This window comes from Colossoma macropomum, unplaced genomic scaffold (genome assembly GCF_904425465.1).
Source record: "Colossoma macropomum unplaced genomic scaffold, Colossoma_macropomum, whole genome shotgun sequence".
NCBI classification, from domain to species: Eukaryota; Metazoa; Chordata; class Actinopteri; order Characiformes; family Serrasalmidae; genus Colossoma; species Colossoma macropomum.
In genome coordinates this window covers 29175-50417 of record NW_023494907.1, presented here as the reverse complement: position 1 = coordinate 50417, position 21243 = coordinate 29175, and the positions used below count along the sequence as shown (strand labels likewise).

Here is a 21243-nt window from a genome sequence, read left to right as displayed (position 1 = left end):
GCCTTAAATATTTGCCAGTTGTTATCAGCCTGGAAGGCCTATGTATGTTAATTATCAGCCTTGCAAGATTTTGCACAAGAACTACTAGATTTAGAGGTATATACTTTTTTGTCAAGAATGTATCTATTTTTGTTAATCAGCCTTTGAGGTCCCTGGCAATTATCGGCCTAAGAGACCTTCCAAGCCTGGGAGCTACCACTAGTATCAGTCTTTCCTGCCTGTCGAATATAATTTTTTGCCATCAGTCTTGGAGACTTTAAGTTCATTTTTATCAGCTTCTTAAGTATTTGTCAATTACTGTCAGTCTGAGAGACCCTTTGCATTATTCTTATGCCTTTCAGGCATAAGATATCTCTATAAGAAGGAATCAATTTTTAAGTTTATCAGTCTTGTCTCAGCCCGAGGGGCATCCCCTCTTTTCTTGGCAGCTTTGGAGGTTTTTCTCACACCTATACATGTTACTAATCAGCAACAAGGGATTTTGCATATGTTAGAAGTTGTGTAACTGTATACTGTAGAGCAGGATTACCCAGCTCTGATATTGAAGAGCTAAAGTCTAGCAAAGTTCGTTAATGTAGCCTGTGTAGCAGAACACCTTCTGTTTGTTTGTTTGTTTTTTCTGTGCTACGTCAGTAATTAGGATGGGAGCAGGCGTGAACAGAGCCACCTGGGTCCTAGGGGCAGGCATATATACAAACACCTTGGGGTCCTGGTAGCAGTTTGGTTCATGGCTGCTAGGCTAAGTGGGCGGGCGTGTTGGTGTCAGCATTCCTTGTTGTTGGAGCCGCGGGTTCAGTCTCTACTACGTAAAGATGTGTTGAGTTGTATGTTACCTACTGTGCTCCTGCTGTAGTGCTGGTATTGAGCGGTTTAAAGTGGGTTTCTTGGCTGGTGTCGAGGCGCTGGTGGACGGGCGCAGCTGAGGCTTGTGTCCTGTTTGCTTTAGCCACTTGGAGCTAAGCTGATGCGAATGGCGACGGCAGCAACGGTGCGTGTTTTAATTCATTTAGTATGCAATAAGGTATGCTGCTGTGTCCTGATTACTGTGGTACCACGGTAAAGTTGGTTTTATTTTCGATATTCGTCCTTTCGGCGCTAATAACATTTGATCGGACTACGGTAGTCAGCAAAGACTTCATATTCATGACAGTCCGACCACAGAGAGTGATGCGCACCTGTTCTTTTGCAGTTTGGGTGGCATTTAACGTACCGCTCTTTTTATGTTAATACCATAGAACTGAGACAAGTTTTTCAGTCGGAAGAAAAATCATGCACTTCTAGACCACGCCTACATCCATGCACACGCCTCTGTTTTCCTCCAAAGCGTTTCAGTGCATTTAAATACATATTTGAATTGTTCGTGCTAACAATAGACACCGTCAGACAATAAAACGTCAATAGCTCCATAAACACTGTGTCTATACACGTCTGATTAATTGTTATTTACTGTAAATTATGGTTAGAAATACACACCACTTTAATTTAGAAAAAGGACTTTGAATTAACCTGTAACTAAAATGTACTTGCCAATACTTGTCCTAACAGTACTGAACATACCTTACCTGTAAAAACTGATATTACCTGTATACTGATATAGCTAGTTAGCTTGATGATGGAGGTTCAGTAATCGACAGACATTAGCAGTCTTGAAGGTTCAATAGATCCTTAACCATCTAAAATATTAGTTTAAAAATGAGAGTGTAGAAAAGAAAACGTCTTATTTAAGTGGATTAAATTGCAAATCAAAAGTTTTTTAAATCCGTCAAACACTGAGTCAGATTTAAGTTTTAAATCTTTTACATTTTTTTCATTTTGAATTTCGATAACATTTTAGACATTGAGCATTTAAATCAGGAGTGTTTGGTGCAGATAAGTTTCAGTAATGACACACAAACTTTGAATTTTACTTGAGGATGTAATGTAGCTAAAATACTGCTTAGATTCAAAATGCAGCATTCACTGCAATTAATACAGCTGAAATGCTTTTGAAGGTTAAAATACAAATATTTATATAAAGTAATTATTGCAGTACATTCAAAATTCAAAAGTTGTGTATGATTGCTGAAATTGGATGTAATACAGCTGAAATGCTACTGAAATTCAAAATTGATAAAAGTTAAAGCAATATATCCAGAATGTAAAGGCTGTGCATCATTCCTGACATCTCACTGCACCATACGCAGCTGTTTTTAATGTTGTATATAATTTAGCAGAAATATTATTGAAATTCAAAATAGATAAAAATTATACGAACGCATTGCACCATACACAGTTATTTTATCATATTTGTATATGATTGCTGACATCTTGCTGAACCATATACAATGGTTTTAGTGATGTATGTAATGTGGTTGAAATGCTATTGAAATTCAAAATACATAAACATTAATATAAAGTATAAAGCTATTTCAGCTAAATTATATACAAATTTAAAAACAACTATGTATGGTGCAGTGCAGTGTCAGCAATGATGCACAGCCTTTAAATTTTGGATATATTGCTGTGACTACTTTTTATTAATTTTTATATATTTTGAATTCCAATAATATTTCAGCTGCATTATTTACAACATTAAAAACAGCTGTGTATGGTGCAGTGAGGTGTCAGCAATGATGCACAGCCTTTGGATTTTGGATATATTGCTGTTACTACTTTTTATTAATTTTTTTATTTGAATTTCCATCATTTTTCAGCTGCATTATTTACAACATTAAAAACAGCTGTGTATGGTGCAGTGAGGTGTCAGCAATGATGCACAGCCTTTGGATTTTGGATATATTGCTGTAACTACTTTTTTTTTATTTTTATATATTTTGAATTTCAATAATGTTTCAGCTGCATTATTTACAACATTAAAAACAGCTGTGTATGGTGCACCAAGGTCTCACCAATGATGCACAGCCTTTGGATTTTGGATATATTGCTGTAACTACTTTTTATTAATTTTTATTTATTTTGAATTTCAATAATATTTCAGCTGCATTATTTACAACATTAAAAACAGCTGTGTATGGTGCAGTGAGGTGTCAGCAATGATGCACAGCCTTTGGATTTTGGATATGTTGCTGTGACTACTTTTTATTAATTTTTATATATTTTGAATTTCAATAATATTTCAGCTGTATTACACCCAACACTACAAACAATTTTGTATGCTGCAGTTAGGTTTCAGCAGTCATACACAACTTTTGAATTTTGAATGTACTGCAATAATTACTTTATATTAATATTTGTATTTTAACCTTCAAAAGCATTTCAGCTGTATTAATTGCAGTGAATGCTGCATTTTAAATCTAAGCAGTATTTTAAATGTTCAATGTCTAAAATGTCGAAATTGAAAATGGAAAAAATAACTTAAATCTGACTCACTGAGTTTTTGATGGATTTAAAAAAGTTTTGATTTGCGACTTGATCCACTTAAATAAGACGTTTTCTTTTCTACATTCTCATTTTTAAACTAATATTTTAGATGGTTAAGGATCTATCGAACCTTCAAGACTGCTAATGTCTGACATTTACTGAACCTCTGTCATCAAGCTAACTAGCTATATCAGTAAACAGGTAATATCAGTTTTTACAGGTAAGGTATGCTCAGTACTGTTAGGACAATTATTGGCTAGTACATTTTAGTTACAGGTTAATTCAAAGTCCTTTTTCTAAATTAAAGTGGTGTGTATTTCTAACCATAATTTAGAGCAAATAACAAATAACACATGTTTATGGAGCTATTGACGAACAATTCAAATATGTATTTAAATGAACTGAAACGTTTTGGAGGAAAACGGTGTGTGCATGGGTGTAGGCGTGGTCTAGAAGTGCATGATTTTTCTTCCGACTGAAAAACTTGTCTCAGTTCTATGGTATTAACACAAAATAGCTATGGCCAGTAATGTGGTGTTCTGTTTGTGTACCTGGCCAAGTAGCATGGCGAGCCTGGAGCAAGGCCAACACCAACTGTAGCGTCCAGTTTACATCATTGGCCTTATTAGAGCCCCAGGTATGTTTTGATTTTGTACCGTGCAGAATGTTCTGCTTTTGTTACAGGCATTTGGCTCAGTAACATGGCTGTTAAATGAGCACTTGAGTGCAACTTCTAGCTGTTGCATTATTGCTGCTTCGCATTACTGCTGCTAATAGGTGTTTTGCAATGCAGACATCTGTGTTAGACTTCAGTCCATGTTCCTGAGCCAGGCTGTCAAGTTATTCTTGAACTTGGAAAAGTACACTAATTTGTTTATCTGTTTGTGCTTTATGAGGGATGACTGTTAAAAATGCCCTGTGTCTTTCTCTCTGTATTGTACTAGATTGACTGCAGCGTATACCCTGTGCCCGCTGCTGTTCTCCTACAACTTTTATTATTCCTTTTTCTCAGTTTTAACTGAGATGCTGCTCTAACTTTTAAAGAAAGTATATTATTGTCTAAGCTGCCCTCTAGCCTGTGCCCATATTGTGTGTGCAAACCGATATTTAGTGTATTGTGAGCCACTGGCTAGAGGGGTTGCAACTTCTTTATTTTTATTACTATTATTATTTCTTAAGTTATATCTTGGTCTACATGGGGTTAAATCTAGTCAAAGGAGTTTGGCACTGATGAATGTTTGGGGATGGATTGCTGTTTTCACTAGAATGGTAGAAATTTGCATTGTGCTTGGAGTGATTAGCATGTGTTGCTGGAATGCTGTGTGTGTAATTAATTAATTTATTTTTTTAATCTATTCACGTGTTTCATTGAGAGAACAATCTTTTGTTAGTGTCCCAACGGGCCAAGGCTTAAGTAGCCCCAGTAGTACTGTGAATATTTTTCTTTTTAGTTCTGGATGTGTTTTTTTATATTTATTAATTTTTTTTATTTTTGTTTTGTTTTATAAACCGAACTGACAGTCAGTGCCTGACCTCAGCTTTCTTTAATAAAGATTGTATTTTTGTATTTCCCTGAAACTGTATTTGTGAAGTTACTACGGTCAGAGCTCCCCTTTGCTCTAGGTATAAACCAAGGGGTGGCATAGTCTGGTATACAATAACGGAGCCGCCACATTAATATACTTGTTCAAACACACCTTACTCAACTCATAAGTTAGCCTTTAATTGCTAGATGTTGTATGTCTAAGGTAGAAAATTCACCAAAAATTTTGGCAGCTCTGTAGTAAGCAGAAACTAAAGCACAGTTTCCTTGTGTAAATTGTGAGAACAAAACTAAAGCTGACATTCTGTTGTTGAAGCTAGCTAGCTTGCTAAACAGAACTCAATGCCAACCTAACTGGCAAATACAAGCTAGTTATGCAGCTGTTGAACAATAAGTTATTTATACAATCCTGATTACAAGTGTGTGTGTGTGTGTGTGTGTGTGTGTACACACACACTGATTAGGCATAACATTATGACCACCTCCTTGTTTCTACGCTCATTGTCCATTTTATCAGCTCCACCTTACTATATAGGTGCACTTTGTAGTTCTACAGTTACAGACTGTAGTCCATCTGTTTCTCTGATACTTTGTTAGCCCCCTTTTACCCTGTTCTCCAGTGGTCAGGACCCCCATGGACCCTCACAGAGCAGGTACTATTTGGGTGGTGGATCATTCTCAGCACTGAAGTAACACTGATGAGGTGGTGGTGTGTTAGTGTGTGTTGCGCTGGTACGAGTGGATCAGACACAGCAGTGCTGCTGGAGTTTTTATCAGTGGTCAGAGGACGCTGCCGACAGGAGGCAGTTGACTAGATATTTTTGATTGGTGGACTATTCTCAGTCCAGCAGTGACACTGAGTGACACTTTAAACTGCTGCTGGCTTTTAAGGCAGATATATGTAAACGCATTGGCTTTCAAGACGACATGAAGGTGTAGAGAGATAATTTCACTTAATAAGATTAGAGAAATAAAACTATATAGAAATAAGTTTAGTAGACTGAAATCCCTACACCAATCACAGAATGAGAAATATCACATTTACCAACTAATTTTAAGATGATTTCTCTCCAAAATATTTTTTGCAGTGTAGATGGCATCAAGCAAACCCAGAACCCCTTTTCCCAGAGAGTGTCAAAAAGGACAGCAGCAAATTTTTATTAAAAAGACATAAGTCAGGTATAAGAAAATTTTATCCATTTAGCACATTCAAAACATGTTGATTACAGTGCATCACAAAATGTTATGTAACAACCATTTCCTCCCATTACCATTGTCCACTGCTATAATACACAAATATATACGTGCAGAAATAAAAATCCGTATTATGTTTGTTTAAACAATGATGCGGATGGAACATGTTTTAGATCAGCTGGTTCACGGTTTCTTTCCATTTACATCTTGGCATACAGCCCTAATTCTGCTTGCAGGTCATGTTCATGAACTGAAATGGTGACTGTATATCCTCATATTTAACTCTCTGCTTTGATTCATCTGAATGTTTGGGTTTTGAACTGCCTGTAAATCCTGTAAAGTTTGATGTCTCTTGGTAAATGATATCATCCATTTGGGACAGGGGCAACAAAAGACTGGTTACACCCAAGGGACGTCTCTAATTAGGTTAATTGGCAACAGATCAATAACATGATTAGGTATAAAAAGAGCATCTCACAGAGGCTGAGTCTTTCGGAAGTAAAGATGAGGAGGGGTTCACCACTGTGTGAAAAACTACATGAGTAAATAATGCAAGAATAACAGTTCTCAGCATAAAATGAACTTAAAAAGAACTTATGATTTCATCATCTACACTAAATATTATTAAAAGATTGAGATTCCAGAGAAATCTCTGTATGCAAGGGACAAAACTGAAAACCAATACTGGCTGGCTGTGACCTTCAGGCCCTCAGGTGGCACTGCATTAAAAAGACGAAATTCTGTAGAGGAAATCTGCATGGGCTCAGACACTTCTGAAAACCGCTGTCTGTGAACGCGGTCAATCACTGCATCCACAGATGCAAGTTAAAACTCTACTATGCAAAGAAGAAACCATATACAAACAGGACACAGTGTCCATGATTTCCAAGGAGAATTTTAAATATTGATTTGTCGGACCACGGGACACTTCTCCACTTCCCCTCAGTCCAGTTTAAATGAGCAAAGGATCACCATGCATGTTTTAATATATATATATATATATATTCATTCAGCAGAGGAGGAGGAGAACCCAGCTGTGTATCTATGAAGAGTGACCAGTCCATGCATGCACATACTGAATTCAGTAGAGGAGGAGGAGAACCCAGCTGTGTATCTATGAAGAGTGACCAGTCCATGCATGCACATACTGAATTCAGTAGAGGAGGAGGAGAACCCAGCTGTGTATCTATGAAGAGTGACCAGTCCATGCTGGCGCATCCTGAATTCAGCAGTGGAGGAGGAGAACCCAGCTGTGTATCTATGAAGAGTGACCAGTCCATGCTGGCGCATCCTGAATTCAGTAGAGGAGGAGGAGAACCCAGCTGTGTATCTATGAAGAGTGACCAGTCCATGCTGGCGCATCCTGAATTCAGCAGTGGAGGAGGAGAACCCAGCTGTGTATCTATGAAGAGTGACCAGTCCATGCTTGCGCATCCTGAATTCAGCAGTGGAGGAGGAGAACCCAGCTGTGTATCTATGAAGAGTGACCAGTCCATGCTTGCGCATCCTGAATTCAGCAGTGGAGGAGGAGAACCCAGCTGTGTGTCTATGAAGAGTGACCAGTCCATGCTTGCGCATCCTGAATTCAGCAGTGGAGGAGGAGAACCCAGCTGTCTGGCTATGAAGAGTGACCAGTCCATGAAGCAGCTTCCTTTATTCAGCAGTGGAGCTGTGTCCTGTGACCCAGAGTGAGTTACTGTCTGTCAGTGTAACCGTGATTAGTAATTAAGCAGCAGCTAAATAACTTCAGCACATACCTTTTTGTTGACACACTTCTTTACATGACTTTAATTCTCAGCCATGGAAAAGGACAGTTCAGCACATCCAGTTCCTAGCTGTGTGGTACGCTTACATTTGTATATGCACTAACACCATTTATTCTTTCCACCACAAGGCCTGTTCAAATAAATGAACGTCAGATGGCAGATGTGCAACAGGACAACACTTTATTAAACAATTTAATAGAAGCTGGAGCTTAACTGTAATCAGGTTTCGTCCTTAAGTCTAAAACATGCTTATATACCTAATACAATCTTGAATCGTTCCCAAGCATTAACGGATACCCACTGGATTTAAGGTATAACACTCCACCTCAAGTGACACCTCAGACAAGTAACCAATAAATAAGCTTCACGAGAAGATATAAAAATATATATCATATATAAAAATAAATCCTCAAACCATACACAACACTCACTCTATATACCAATGGGTTTTAACCATATCAGCAAGGGAAATTAAAGATTGCAATATGAAACACTTTATAATTTAGAAGAAGCCTTTACTGGCCTCCCACTAGCTCTCAGGCTTTGGATGCCTCGACAGCAGAGATACTGGTTTGGACAACTGCAAACTTTCTGAGACAGACTTTATTTCCACTTCCAAGCAGGCAGGCCAGTCTCACATGACAGAGGAACATATGTTCGCCTTGTGCACATGCCACGAGTTACGAACTAAAGTGAGCCACAGGTCAGCTTAATAAAGAAGCAGTGAAACAGCGTTAGGCCATAAGAGCTACCATGCCACTGGTTCCTACTGTCTCTCGGTTAGCTGTAGTGCTGCTGGGTCTTACTGCAGTTACACATTTATCACAGGAAAAAGTACTAAAAGCATATCAACATAATGAATCCAGTCAAGAAAACTGATTTTAGCATTGCTCAATACACAGCTTGTGACATTCAAAATAGTAATTTATTCATAGTTAAAGGTATTTCCTGCATAGTGTGGAAGAGCACCTTCCACAGCCTAACCAATCAGTTAACCTCAAATCTAACCATAAGCCTAACAAACCAATAGACATTGCTCATCGCTCATCTAGTTTTTATTCAGGCTCTCTGTTCCATAAGGTGTTGCAAGATAAGCGTTGCTTGAAACAGTCCAAAACAGGACAATCAAGAAAAATCTGTGCCTGCAGAAAGTTTTTTTTTATTTATTTATTTTTTAAGATTAATTTGTAGTTTAAAAATAACAGACAAAATGAAGAAATTAACATACATCCCCGATTCCAAAAAATATTGGGACAGTATGTGTAAACAGTACAAAAACCAAATCTTAGGAATATCATTGTATTTGTAAATATACGTTCATTCTAAATGTAATGCCTGCAACATGTCTTAAAAAAGCTGAGACAGGAGCATGTTTACCACTGTTACATCACATTTCATTTTAACAGCACTTATTAATTATTTAGGGCTTGAAGACATAAACTGATCCAGTTTTGAAAGTGTATTTTTTTTGCCATTCTTTTGTTGTCCTGAGTTGTGCAATCCAAAAAGTGTTCAGCATTAGTAGTGCTTTCACAGATGTGCAGATTATCCTCTAATACCTGACCCCTTCCATGATAGATGCTGGATTTTGAACTTCATGCTGGTAACAATCTGTATGGTCCTTTTCTTGTTTGGTCTGACATTCATTATATCCACAAACAATCTGAAAGGGTGACTCCTCAGACCACACTACACTTTGCCAATGAGCATCAGTCCATTTGAGATGAGCTTGAGTCCAGAAAACTCGACAGCATTTCTGGATGCTGTTGACATATAGCTTCCACTGTACATAGTACAGTCTTAACCTCCATGGGTAACACTTTACTATACTCTTTTGTAGTTAATAAGTAACTAATCGGGAACTAAGCAGGAACAAATGAGTAATGTTGCATTAACACTTAAGTAACTACTCTTAACTACCAAGGACTACTAGTTAACAACTCAGTAGGCGATAGTGAACTAATGATTAGGGTAGTTCACTATTGACTAAACAATAACTACTGAGTCTCATAGAGAATTATATATTAACTATGGTTTCTTAGAATAAATACTCGTAAATTACTAATCAGTTCAACATTAATTGCTCAGTAACTGAGTCTGATAAGGTCCCTGCTGAACTGCTAACTGATGTAGTGTTCCAACATTTCTAACAGTAGTGAAATACACTACACAGTGTGCAGTCTCTACAATATAATGAATTATATTTTCCATTTTTATTCACAGAAACAGGTATCCTCAGGGAAGCGTGGAGGCATCACACCACACTGTACTGACTGGTGTCCCTCGTGTGTATTTTGATCAGAAACCTTAAAAGGCTAATGTACATCATATTTGGCAGTGGAACCAATTTGCACATCAGCTTAGAAATGGGAAAACTGCTAAAATACTACAGTATTCAGTAGACCAGTCTGCTTACCTCTCATCTTTAGAAAAGAAAACTCCATTCTTTTCTGCTGGAGCAAATGTTTCAGTGTTTCTTCTGAACAGTAGTTCTCCTTTGAAGTCCTCTTGAGGGCAGGGTCAGTTAAAGAGAGGGCTTACGGAACTATCTGACTGTGTGTATGTCCTGCTTTTAAATTCATGTTTGTACATATTACCAATTGAATATGTAATTACTGTCTGATAGATAGTGAATGAGGTTTGCTGTTCTTCATTAGGAGCTAATGATGATCAGGAGCAATATAAAATTAAACAATGGTAACTCGTTATCAATGAACTTGGACTTAATGATGATCAAGAAAAGTATAATGTGAAACACATGGTAACTCATTATTAATGAGCTAGGAGTTAATGATGATCAGGAACAGTATTATAAAGTGAAACACATGGTAACTCACTATTAATGAACTAGGAATTAATGATCATCATGAACAGTATTATAAATTGAACTACATCAGACATAAAATCCCTACATTAAAGATGTACTGTAGTACAAAAATATTAATAAAGAAACTTTGAAAAAGTAAGAGTAAACAAGTTGTTTAAGTCCTTTTTATTTCTGAGCAGTCCAAATGTGAAAACATCCCTGGGTATTAGCTATATCATTGAAAATAATACACCCAAACAAAATCAAATCAAAATCTGTCATTACTACTGAAGGAGTAAGTCTGAGAGCTGAGAATGATCACATGTTGATCATATGTTCTGCTAGTACATTAATTACACATATTTCAGTTTCATATATGAGGCACAAACTTTTACTGCCTATTAGTTTAGCTCATATTTGCTAAATGAACTTGCTAGCTGGCATGCACTCATAACAGAACATCAGCAGAGGCTTTAAGTTAAGTAAAGCACTAAAATGTGCTTATAATTCTGAAACATGGTAAAACAGACATTGTACCAGAAGACCATACCTACTTAGCTCAGATTAGTTAGCGAGTCAGCTAACTGTGTCTGTACATTAGTTCTGCGGTCTGAATAAAACCTTGAATCTGCATCAAAAGTCTCACATTAGCGGCCGAGGGTCTGCCATGAGTCTGATTCATTCATCATACATCAGAAGATACAGCGAGTCAGAATTAAAATATGAACAGCATTATCAAACTAATCCACTGAGAATGCGGGACTAATTGCTCTCCTTTACCAGCACTCGTAAAAACATCACGGGCGCTTAAGAGAAACACCAAAGCAATCATAATAAGTCCTGTGCAACTCTACTGTTAAATGTAAGTTTATTTAATTCAACAGAACGCTAAAATTTTTATTATTTTAAATGTCTCTCTATATATGTATACTCCTACAAAAAAAACTAACAGGAGTTAGACCACAACAAGATTGAGACAAGATTTTTCAGAATTTAAAAATAAAAAGAAAGAAGAGAAAAACCACTGAAAGCACTAAAGGTTTCTTATCATTCATTATACATTATCTATAAATGAATATTTTATTTGAAACACATTTTGTAAAACTAAACATTAAATAATATATAGACTGAAAATATTGTGAAATATTATTATAGTATAATATTAGTCCAATTCTGCATTATAATTTTGATGGTAGATTATTCCCTAATCCTTCTTCTCTACAATCTATTCGGAATCACTTTGTCAAATAAATATAAACCAAACAACATACATCTGTTTGTATTATTAAATGATAACATTCTGATCTGCCCAGTTAAGCCATCATGGGAAGACCAGTTAGACTTTATTTGAAATAAAATATAAAACAAAAGGCTCCTAAAGTCAAATTGTCTCAAGTCAAGTCAAGTGCCAGGTGGTCTTTTTCAAAAAGGCCTGATACAAAAAATGTAGGTAAAAAATTTTCTGTATTTTTCATCCAAGTACTTCAAATATGCACTCATTTAAGTGCATCTTGATCAGTGCTTATTTGCAAGTCGTCTATCATGACAATCCACTACTTCTACTACTGATGATGATGATAATAATAATAATAATAATAATATAAAATAATAATATAAAATAATAATAATTAAATTTTTTGGTCATAAAAGCAGGATGTCATGTTGCATTACACAAGCAAACTGCTTAAATATAATCACAGGAACCATTTGTAGTGATCTACAGACACAAATCCAGACACACATTTAAAATGTGTTAAAATATGTTACACAAATACAGAAGTCAGTCAATGCAGTTAAGACAGAAATAACTCACATTTGCAAATTCATCAGAAACGATTGCTCTCTCCTCCATATTTATCAAACTGAAGCAAAAATGAAACTCTTGGTCAGTGAACAGTATTATGGGATGCCTTTGTTGAGAGGGGTACATGCAACGCTGCCTTCAAATTTGGTAAAAACAGACAGCTGACTTCCAAATGGATCATTTGCTTGTGTGTGCTTGCAATACTGCAACACTAATGTCAGTGACTCAATATATGTGTAATCCTAGCCTCTACACACACTTTAAAAACATGAATGCTGTGATCATAATGTGAATATAGTGTGATATTTGGCTAGCAAGATCTTCAGGCTAATCAGCAGTAACTGAATATAAAATTGCACTGTATTTCACGATATAAGATGTAATAAAGGTTAATTTGATTCAAATTAGTTTCAAATGTTTTACAATACATTTTTGTGCCTTACAAACAGTTCATTGATCACTTGCAGTTATTATGATTATTTGTGTTGCCACAACTTTGGTGTTGATTTGTTTTCCTACATCAGGCAGAAATGCACAGAAGCAGCACAACATACAATGGTGAAGGGAACTGGAATACTCCAGCAGGATTCTTACAAACCACTGGATGATGTCCTGAACAGAGTCTTACAAAGACACAAAACCAACATGAAGTACAAGTACGAGAGCTTATTTGAGGGAATCAAAACAGAAGAGAATAAAATCCTCCTGAACAGGATTTACACACAACTATACATCATAGAGAGAGAGAGTAAAAGAGTGAATGAAGAACATGAGGTTCTACAGATGGAGAAAACACCCTGGAAATACTTAGAAAGTACTCCAATCAACTTCACAGATATATTTAAACATCTACATCAAGTTTCTAAAGGTGAAATGCAAGAGCACATTAGAGCTGTAATGGCTGAAGAGGTCAGACTCAAAAAAACACATAAAAGAGATAAAAGACCAAATGTGCCAGAGCTCAAAACTGTACTAACTAAAGGCATTGCGGGTATTGGCAAGACTGTCTCTGTGCAGAAGTTCATTCTGGACTGGGCTGAAGGAAAAGCCAATCAGGATGTAGATTTCATGTTTGTGCTTCCGTTCCGGGAGCTGAACCTGATTAAAGATGATCAATACAGTCTTCATGGTCTTCTGTGTGACTTCCATCCTGAGCTCAAAGATCTGCACCCAAAGATTTATGATCAGCACAAAGCTGTGTTTATATTTGATGGTGTGGATGAAAGCAGAATTCCACTGAACTTTGAAGAGTGTGAGAAAGTATCTGACATCACCATGACATCATCAGTGGGTGTGTTGATGACAAACCTCATCAAAGGAGAGCTGCTTCCCTCTGCTCTTATCTGGATAACCTCCCGACCAGTGGCAGCCGATCATATCCCTCATCAGTACATCAACCGTGTGACAGAAATTCAGGGATTCAGTGACCCACAGAAGGAGGAGTACTTCAGGAAGAGGATCAGTGATGAAGACCAAGCCAAGAGAATCATCTCCCACATTAAGACTGTGAGGAGCCTCCACATCATGTGCCACATTCCAGTCTTCTGCTGGATCTCAGCCACTGTTCTTCAGAGAATCATGAAACAGCATCATATAGAAATCCCTAAAACTCTGACTGAAATGTACTCACACTTCCTGATCACTCAGACCAACATGAAGAACGAGAAGTATGAGGAGAAAGATGAGAGAGACCCAAAGAACCTGCTGGAGTCCAACAGAAACATTCTTCTGAAACTGGCTGAACTGGCTTTCAAACAGCTGATGAAGGGCAATGTGATGTTCTATGAAGAGGACCTGAGAGAGAGCAGCATTGATGTCACTGAGGCCTCAGTGTATTCTGGGATTTTCACTGAGATCTTTAGGGAGGAATGTGTGCTTTACCAGAGGAAGGTCTACAGCTTTGTTCATCTGAGCTTTCAGGAGTTTCTGGCTGCTGTTTATGTGTTTCACTGCTATGAGAGCAAGAACATGAAGACACTGCAGATACTTAAACCACAGTACAGGGAGTGGTCTGAGAATGTTCCACTGAATGAACTGCTAGAAGGAGCAATAGATAAAGTTTTAAAGTGTGAAAATGGCCACCTGGATCTTTTCCTTCGTTTCCTGTTGGGAACCTCATTGGAGTCCAGTCAGAAACTTCTACAGGGTCTACTGACACCAACACAGTGCAGCTCAAAAAAACCCACAGAGTACATCAAGAAATTAATCAAAGAAGATGATAAACAGTATCAAATCTCAACTGAGAGTTCCATCAATCTGTTCCTCTGTCTGTCTGAAATGAATGACCAATCTCTCTCCAGAGAGATTCAGGAGTATCTAAAATCAGAGAAACACTCAGAGGTGAAGCTCTCTCCTGGACAGTGTTCAGCAATAGCCTGCATGCTTCTGACCTCAGAGGAGGTTCTGGATGAGCTGGACCTGAAGAAATACAACACCTCAGAGGAGGGCTATAGGAGACTCATCCCAGCTGTGACTGTCTGCAGAAAAGCTATGTAAGCATATACTTTCATTAATATAATTATATTTGAATTTTGATAGTTGAAAAGTGTTAGTACACTTCCTTTTTACTTAATTAGAAACTCTTTTTTTTTTTGTTGTTGTTTTTGTCCTTCATTGTTGTTGTACAGTTAGAGGCTGCAGCCCATCTGCTGTTCTGTAAGGAGCAAACTTCAATATATTTCTACAGAGTTTATTGCACAATTATTTGCTTGCTTTTGACATATTGGAAAAAATAAAACAAAGTATGAAACATCCATTAAATTTGACACCCTTCCAGTTGATCTACCAGTGTTATTTGTAAGGCTTCTGAGTTTATTTAACTCACGAATGATTAATCCAATTCAAAACTAGTCTTTAGGCAAGACTCCATTTCCCAGCATTAGCAAGGGAGAATGCACTTCCTCAGGTAGAATGTGTGTGTGTGTGTTGCTGTGTCTGATCCACTCGTACCAGCACAACACACACTAACATGCCACCACCACATCAGTGTTACTGCAGTGCTGAGAATGATCCACTACCCAAATAGTACCTGCTCTGTGAGGGTCCATGGGGGTCCTGACCACTGAAGAACAGGGTAAAGGGGGATAACAAAGTATGCAGAGAAACAGATGGACTACAGTCTGTAACTGTAGAACTACAAAGTGCACCTATATAGTAAGTGGAGCTGATAAAATGGACAATAAGTGTAGCGTAGAAAAAAGGAGGTGGTCATAATGTTATGCCTGATATGTATGTGTATGTATATACACACATTATTTAGTGTATGTGTGTGTGTGTGTGTGTGTGTGTGTGTGTATGTATGTTTGTATGTATGTGTATATATGTGTATATATACATTTCACTCAGTCTTTCCTCTAAATGTCTGAGACAAGTTAACATTATCACAACCAGCAACCCTCTACAGTCCTAGTTTGCACTATTTGACAAACAAGTGTATTTGATGATTTAGCCTTTATTAAGGCCTGATGAAAATGATAATTGTGTCCTTTTACTGTAAATAAATTGAAAAACATGATAAGAATTTGCATTGATGCACCAAATATTACGATTATTAATTTGCTGTAAGTCTATGCTCCAATGTTTTTTTATTTAAAAAAATAATAATGCCAAACATATCTGATAAAAAATAAATACACCGGTCTTTATTTTATGCAACGTAAACAAAAGATAAAAATGTGTTTTTGTTTTACACCAATTAGATCGTAAAACTTAAAAGATGTTGGTCAATAGATTTTAAAGATTTTAAATATGGGGAAAAGCATAATGTTGTCTATATATATCAGAAACCAAGAAACATAAAGAATAATTTTCATTTGTATTATAGCACCTTGATTGTGAGATCCACAGAGATCCCACCCACCTTTTTTCATTTGCCCACTTGACCGCCCACATCCTTATTGTAATGGTTTATCTCTCATTAAATATAAAGTAAAAAGTGAAACTTTTCACATAAAGGCGATTTGTTTTGTGACACCTCATCTTGTATCTACTGTTTTAATTGTAAAATGTTCTGTGTTTATTATTTCTTTCAGTCTAGCTGGTTGTAATCTCACTTTGGACTCCTGTAAAACTCTCTGCACTGCTCTACAAACAGCAGACTGCCACCTGAAAGTTCTGGTCCTTAGTAACAATGATCTGCAGGATATAAAAGTGGAGCTGCTTGCTGCTGCACTGAAAAGTTCCCACTGTAAACTGGAGACACTCAGGTAAAATTTCTCTGAATTCATTCATCTGCAGCTTACCCAGAGAAGTTTGCCTCAGCTCAGCCTGTATTAAGCCACAGCCTGTTATGACCATTCAGCTGCAGAAAAATCTGCGAAACTTGCCATCTTTCGGAGAGGCTGACCCAAACCAGCTGAGGTTCACTGTATTCATTTTTTCAGGTCGGGTTTTTGAGGTGCTTCTGGGGTAACTTCCCTTGTGGCCCTGCTGTGACTCTCACCAGCACACAGATTAGTGGCTCTTATTTTGTCTACAGACAGGTAGTAAGGGGACCAAGTTCTGTTGCATGATTCAGTCTTGATGCTGTGTTATGGATCCTTCTTTCAGTTTGGTTTATTTAAATCTAGATCAGAATTTACCCACAGCTACACTGTTATCCTTTTGATGATGCTCATTTCCCAATTAAATTATCATCACCACCAAGCTGCTCCCAGGCCAACCTGGAGATATAATCCCTTCAGCGCGTCCTAGGACGTACCAGGCCGTGCCAGGTACACCCCCACCAGGAGGCATCCAGTATTCGCAACTTCATTCTTTCGGTCATTACCCATAGCTCATGACCATAGGTGAGGGTCAGTATGTAGACCGACTGGTAAACAGAGCCTTATGGCTCAGCTCCCTCTTAACCACTACAATCCGGTACATTGACCGCATTACTGCTGCCACCTGACCCAGTCTGCAGTCAATCTCACAATCCCTCTTCCCATCACTCGTGATCAAGACCCCAAGATACTTAAACTCCTCCACCTGGGGCAAGTCCTTGCCCCTTACGTGGAGAAGGCATACCATCCCTTTCTTGGCTAAGACCATGGACTCAGACTTGGAGGTGCTGATCCGCATATCAACCGCTTCACACTCAGCTGGAGGCATCCATGTGATCCAGCCAAAAGAACAACATCGTCTGCAAATAGCAGAGACGCCACCCTCCGGCCTCCACACATAATGCCCTACTGACCACGGCTATGCCGTGACAACCTGCTGATCCATTGTTCCATGGCTGGGACGGAATCCGCATTGTTGCTCCTCAATCTGAGGTTCAACTATCGGTCGAAGTCTCCTTTCTATCACCTTGGCATAGACTTTCCCAGGGAGGCTGAGCAGTGTGATACTCCGATAGTTGGCACACACCCTCCGGTCCCCTTTCTTAAAAATAGGGACCACCACCCCAGTCTACCAGTCCAAGGGTACTGTTCCCGAGGTCCATGCAATATTGCAGAGGCATGCCAGCCCTTCCTGGATCGGGGCCTTGTTGAGGCGGAAGGGCTTGTGTGGCCATGAAATTAGTTCCCTCTAATGCTCTGCTAATTATAGAAACCTATTTCATCAATTGAATGTCATGTTCCTGGTTTCTCGATGCATATCTATTAATCAAATCTATCATTTAATGTCTTATTGACTTTATTAATATCCAGCCAATATAAGCCTTTATTAAGGTTATCGTTTGTTTGCGTGTTTGCAACGTAATTATTATTTCCAGTGACAGTCACTGACCATAGAAAGATCCTGGCCTGGTTTAAAATTAAATGTAAGTTATGTTTATGTTAAATAAATGTAAAATAAATGAATTAAGTATCATAACTTGTTACTCTGTGAAGAAGCAATTGACCAGAGCAAATTTTATGTTCAATTCAGAAGTGGGGTTTTGTACGATTTGTTATTGGAACGTAAAGTAAATTCCAAAAGCTGATTTGATGAGGTAGGTCAGATATCATAGATGTCTTAGAAAACCCTAAAAAATCCTAGATGCTGAGACAATGTGGTAGAAAAGAGTAGAAAACAAAATAAAATTTGAGAACTTACATTTTCCTAAATTTCAGTCACTGCTTATCCCAATGTAAGTTATCCTAACATGAATAGAATAAATGTAGGTGAAACATATATTATTTAAAAAATATTATGTATTACAATATAAAAAACTGTAAAATTTGAAAGGGAACTCATCAAAATTAGAGAACGCTTTGGGATACTTCTCAGATATTAGCGCTAATCTGGTATCTGTTGCTAATTCCCTTAATTATCTGACAGAAATAAAAAAATAGTAATTTTGGAGAATGATAAGTATAATAAACAGAGGCCTGGCAGTAGTAATTGTAATTAGTAATTGCCACCATTTATCTGGTAACATTTGTAATCATTTTGCAAGATAGTGAGCAATCGCAAAGTGACAAACCATATGACAGCAGGTTGTTCTGATGAAGCTGAAGGGATGACCCTTTCAGCCATTGCAATAGAAGTTTGTCATTCCAAGTGTGTGATTTCTAGAATATTAAAGCTTTTCAATTACACTAATACATTTAAGTCCCCACAAATGTTGGTTGTCCGCGTAAGACAAATGCACAAGTGAACAGGATGATACGTAGAATTGGTTCAACACTGCAGCAGAAATTGCTCGCCAATTCAGTGTTAAATGCTGTAAGGTTCTGACTCGGTATACAGTGTCTCACATGACAAGCCCTCACAGACAATGCTCTTTGTCACACTGCAAAAAAGGGTAAAGCACTCTCCAGAAGCTTAGAACATTGGAATAATGAAATGACCATCCCAGCGTGACAAGGTTATGGCTAAAAAACCCTCTACAGTTACTAAAGAGACTGGAAGAAGGGTGAAGGTTGATCAAAACAGAGCAGTGTAAGAAATTGGTCATGTCCTTTAGGCTCAAATGTACTGAAGTCATTCAAAGCAAAAGTCTCTACACTTCCTACTAATTTTTGAAAACAGTCAAATTTAATTTGTAAGCTTCTTTTCTGTTACAATGGTTAATGTTCTCCAGTTTTGATTTCCCCGATTAAACTGTACTGTATTTACTGTTTTTGTAGACTATCTGGCTGTGGTCTTTCTACAAACTCCTGTAAAGAAATAGCATCAACTCTACAGTCAGTAAACTCCTCCCTGAAAGGACTGGACCTGAGTAACAATGAGTTGCAGGATTCAGGAGTGCACCTGCTTTCTGCTGGACTGAAAAGCTCACACTGTAAACTGGATATACTCAGGTGAACTTTCCGTAAATTCATTTCTGAATGGGAACAAGTGATGCTGAGAACAATAAACCAAGAACAGTAAAATTGGAATATTAACAGCATTTCTTAGGATTTTGTGTGATTTTAAAATTTGATTGTATCTACCACATTAATCACAAAGTATTACAACAAAAACAAATTAATTTCTTGTTGTCTAAACACCATGACACTTTTCCTAATATTACATTCAAAAAATAAGCAAATTTACAAGATGTGTTATATTTTCTCTCCTACTGCAGACTACATCTCTGTAATCTTGGGGAAAGTGCTTGTGAAAATCTTGGTTCAGCTCTACAGTCAGCAAACACATGCTTGAAAGAACTGGACATCACTAACAATGACTTGCAAGATTCAGGAGTGGAGATGCTCTCTGCTGGACTGAAGAGTTCACACTATTTGGAGATACTCAGGTAAACTTTTGAGTAGGACCTAAACAAACAGCAGGCAACCCATTATGTACCAGAACAATCGGCCATAATACAGAAACGTCCTAAGTTCAGACCTGACAAGATCAACATATGTTTCATAGATTTACATTACAGAATCAAATCTCTATTTTGGAATTATCTTAGAGAAGATTCTTGTCCTAAACTAAATTCTAAACTACATGATCAAGGTTGATAATCGGTTGTTATGTCTGTTACCAGGCAACACACAATAAGCACACAACTGAAGCATAAATAAGTAATCCAAATAACTATAAAAATGTTAGCTAGACAGCTTTAGTTACTAATGTAAAATGTCAAAACCAAACTAAATTAACTGGAATTCAAACTCGAAGTTAATAATGTTAAGACAGCACCAGTGCTGCTTATCAGGGCATTGCCCTCTCAAGCTCCAGTTTCCATTTTTCCAATTTAGGACACCACTGGGGTTTATCTTATAATAAGGAATGTATTTAGGATTTTTTTATTTAAGATGCAAACTGTTTTATAATTTGTAGTTAAGATAAGAATGAATTTAGGAACTGTTATTCTGTAATGACTACTGAAGTTGCCATGGTGACTGAATAGATACGATTTCAGAGCTAGGATGTTTCTGTAATACAGCCCCAGTATCAGAATCATATCACTTTCACAAATACAAGGAATTTTTCTTTGTGAATGCACATATGTAAATGTAGCATATTGAACAGACCTGACAAGTGCAGAGTAGTAACAAATTAAGTAATACAAGAAAAAAGAACACAGAATAAGTAAAAGCAGGAACATACATACATAAACATACATAATGAAAGCCAACATAAAAGGATCTAAAAAGATTAATATGTTAATGTGTACATATTTATAGTATAAAGAGGCATAATACAATTACAGAAAAAGTAATAGTGGGTAAAATGCAAATAAAAACAGAAACCAGTGATTTGTAAACAGCACAAATAAGAGAGATTTAATATTTACCTTATTAACTTTTATTCTTACAACTATTAGTTTTTATAAATATGCCCCAATTCCAAATTGATGCTTGGAACACATCGGCAAAGTAAGACTGTGAAGATTGGATTATCAAACACATTTTTGTAACTTTCCTCA

General features: G+C 37.2%; 1 protein-coding gene across 2 annotated transcripts in view; it reads left to right on the top strand.

The window, feature by feature from the left end:
* Positions 1-737: 737 nt before the first annotated feature.
* The window catches only part of LOC118800547 (NACHT, LRR and PYD domains-containing protein 3-like), a 28291-nt gene continuing 7785 nt past the window's right edge, over positions 738-21243 (top strand). The window contains exons 1-6 of one of the 2 annotated variants that reach the window (XM_036560808.1): positions 738-988; positions 7114-7785; positions 12998-14965; positions 16505-16678; positions 19511-19684; positions 19951-20121. In XM_036560808.1, the coding sequence (XP_036416701.1) occupies positions 7142-7785; positions 12998-14965; positions 16505-16678; positions 19511-19684; positions 19951-20121 (3131 nt within the window). In that variant the 5' untranslated portion in view covers positions 738-988; positions 7114-7141. Of the gene's footprint in view, positions 989-7110; positions 7786-12997; positions 14966-16504; positions 16679-19510; positions 19685-19950; positions 20122-21243 lie in introns of both variants that reach the window. The other variant, XM_036560807.1, reaches the window with a different exon arrangement.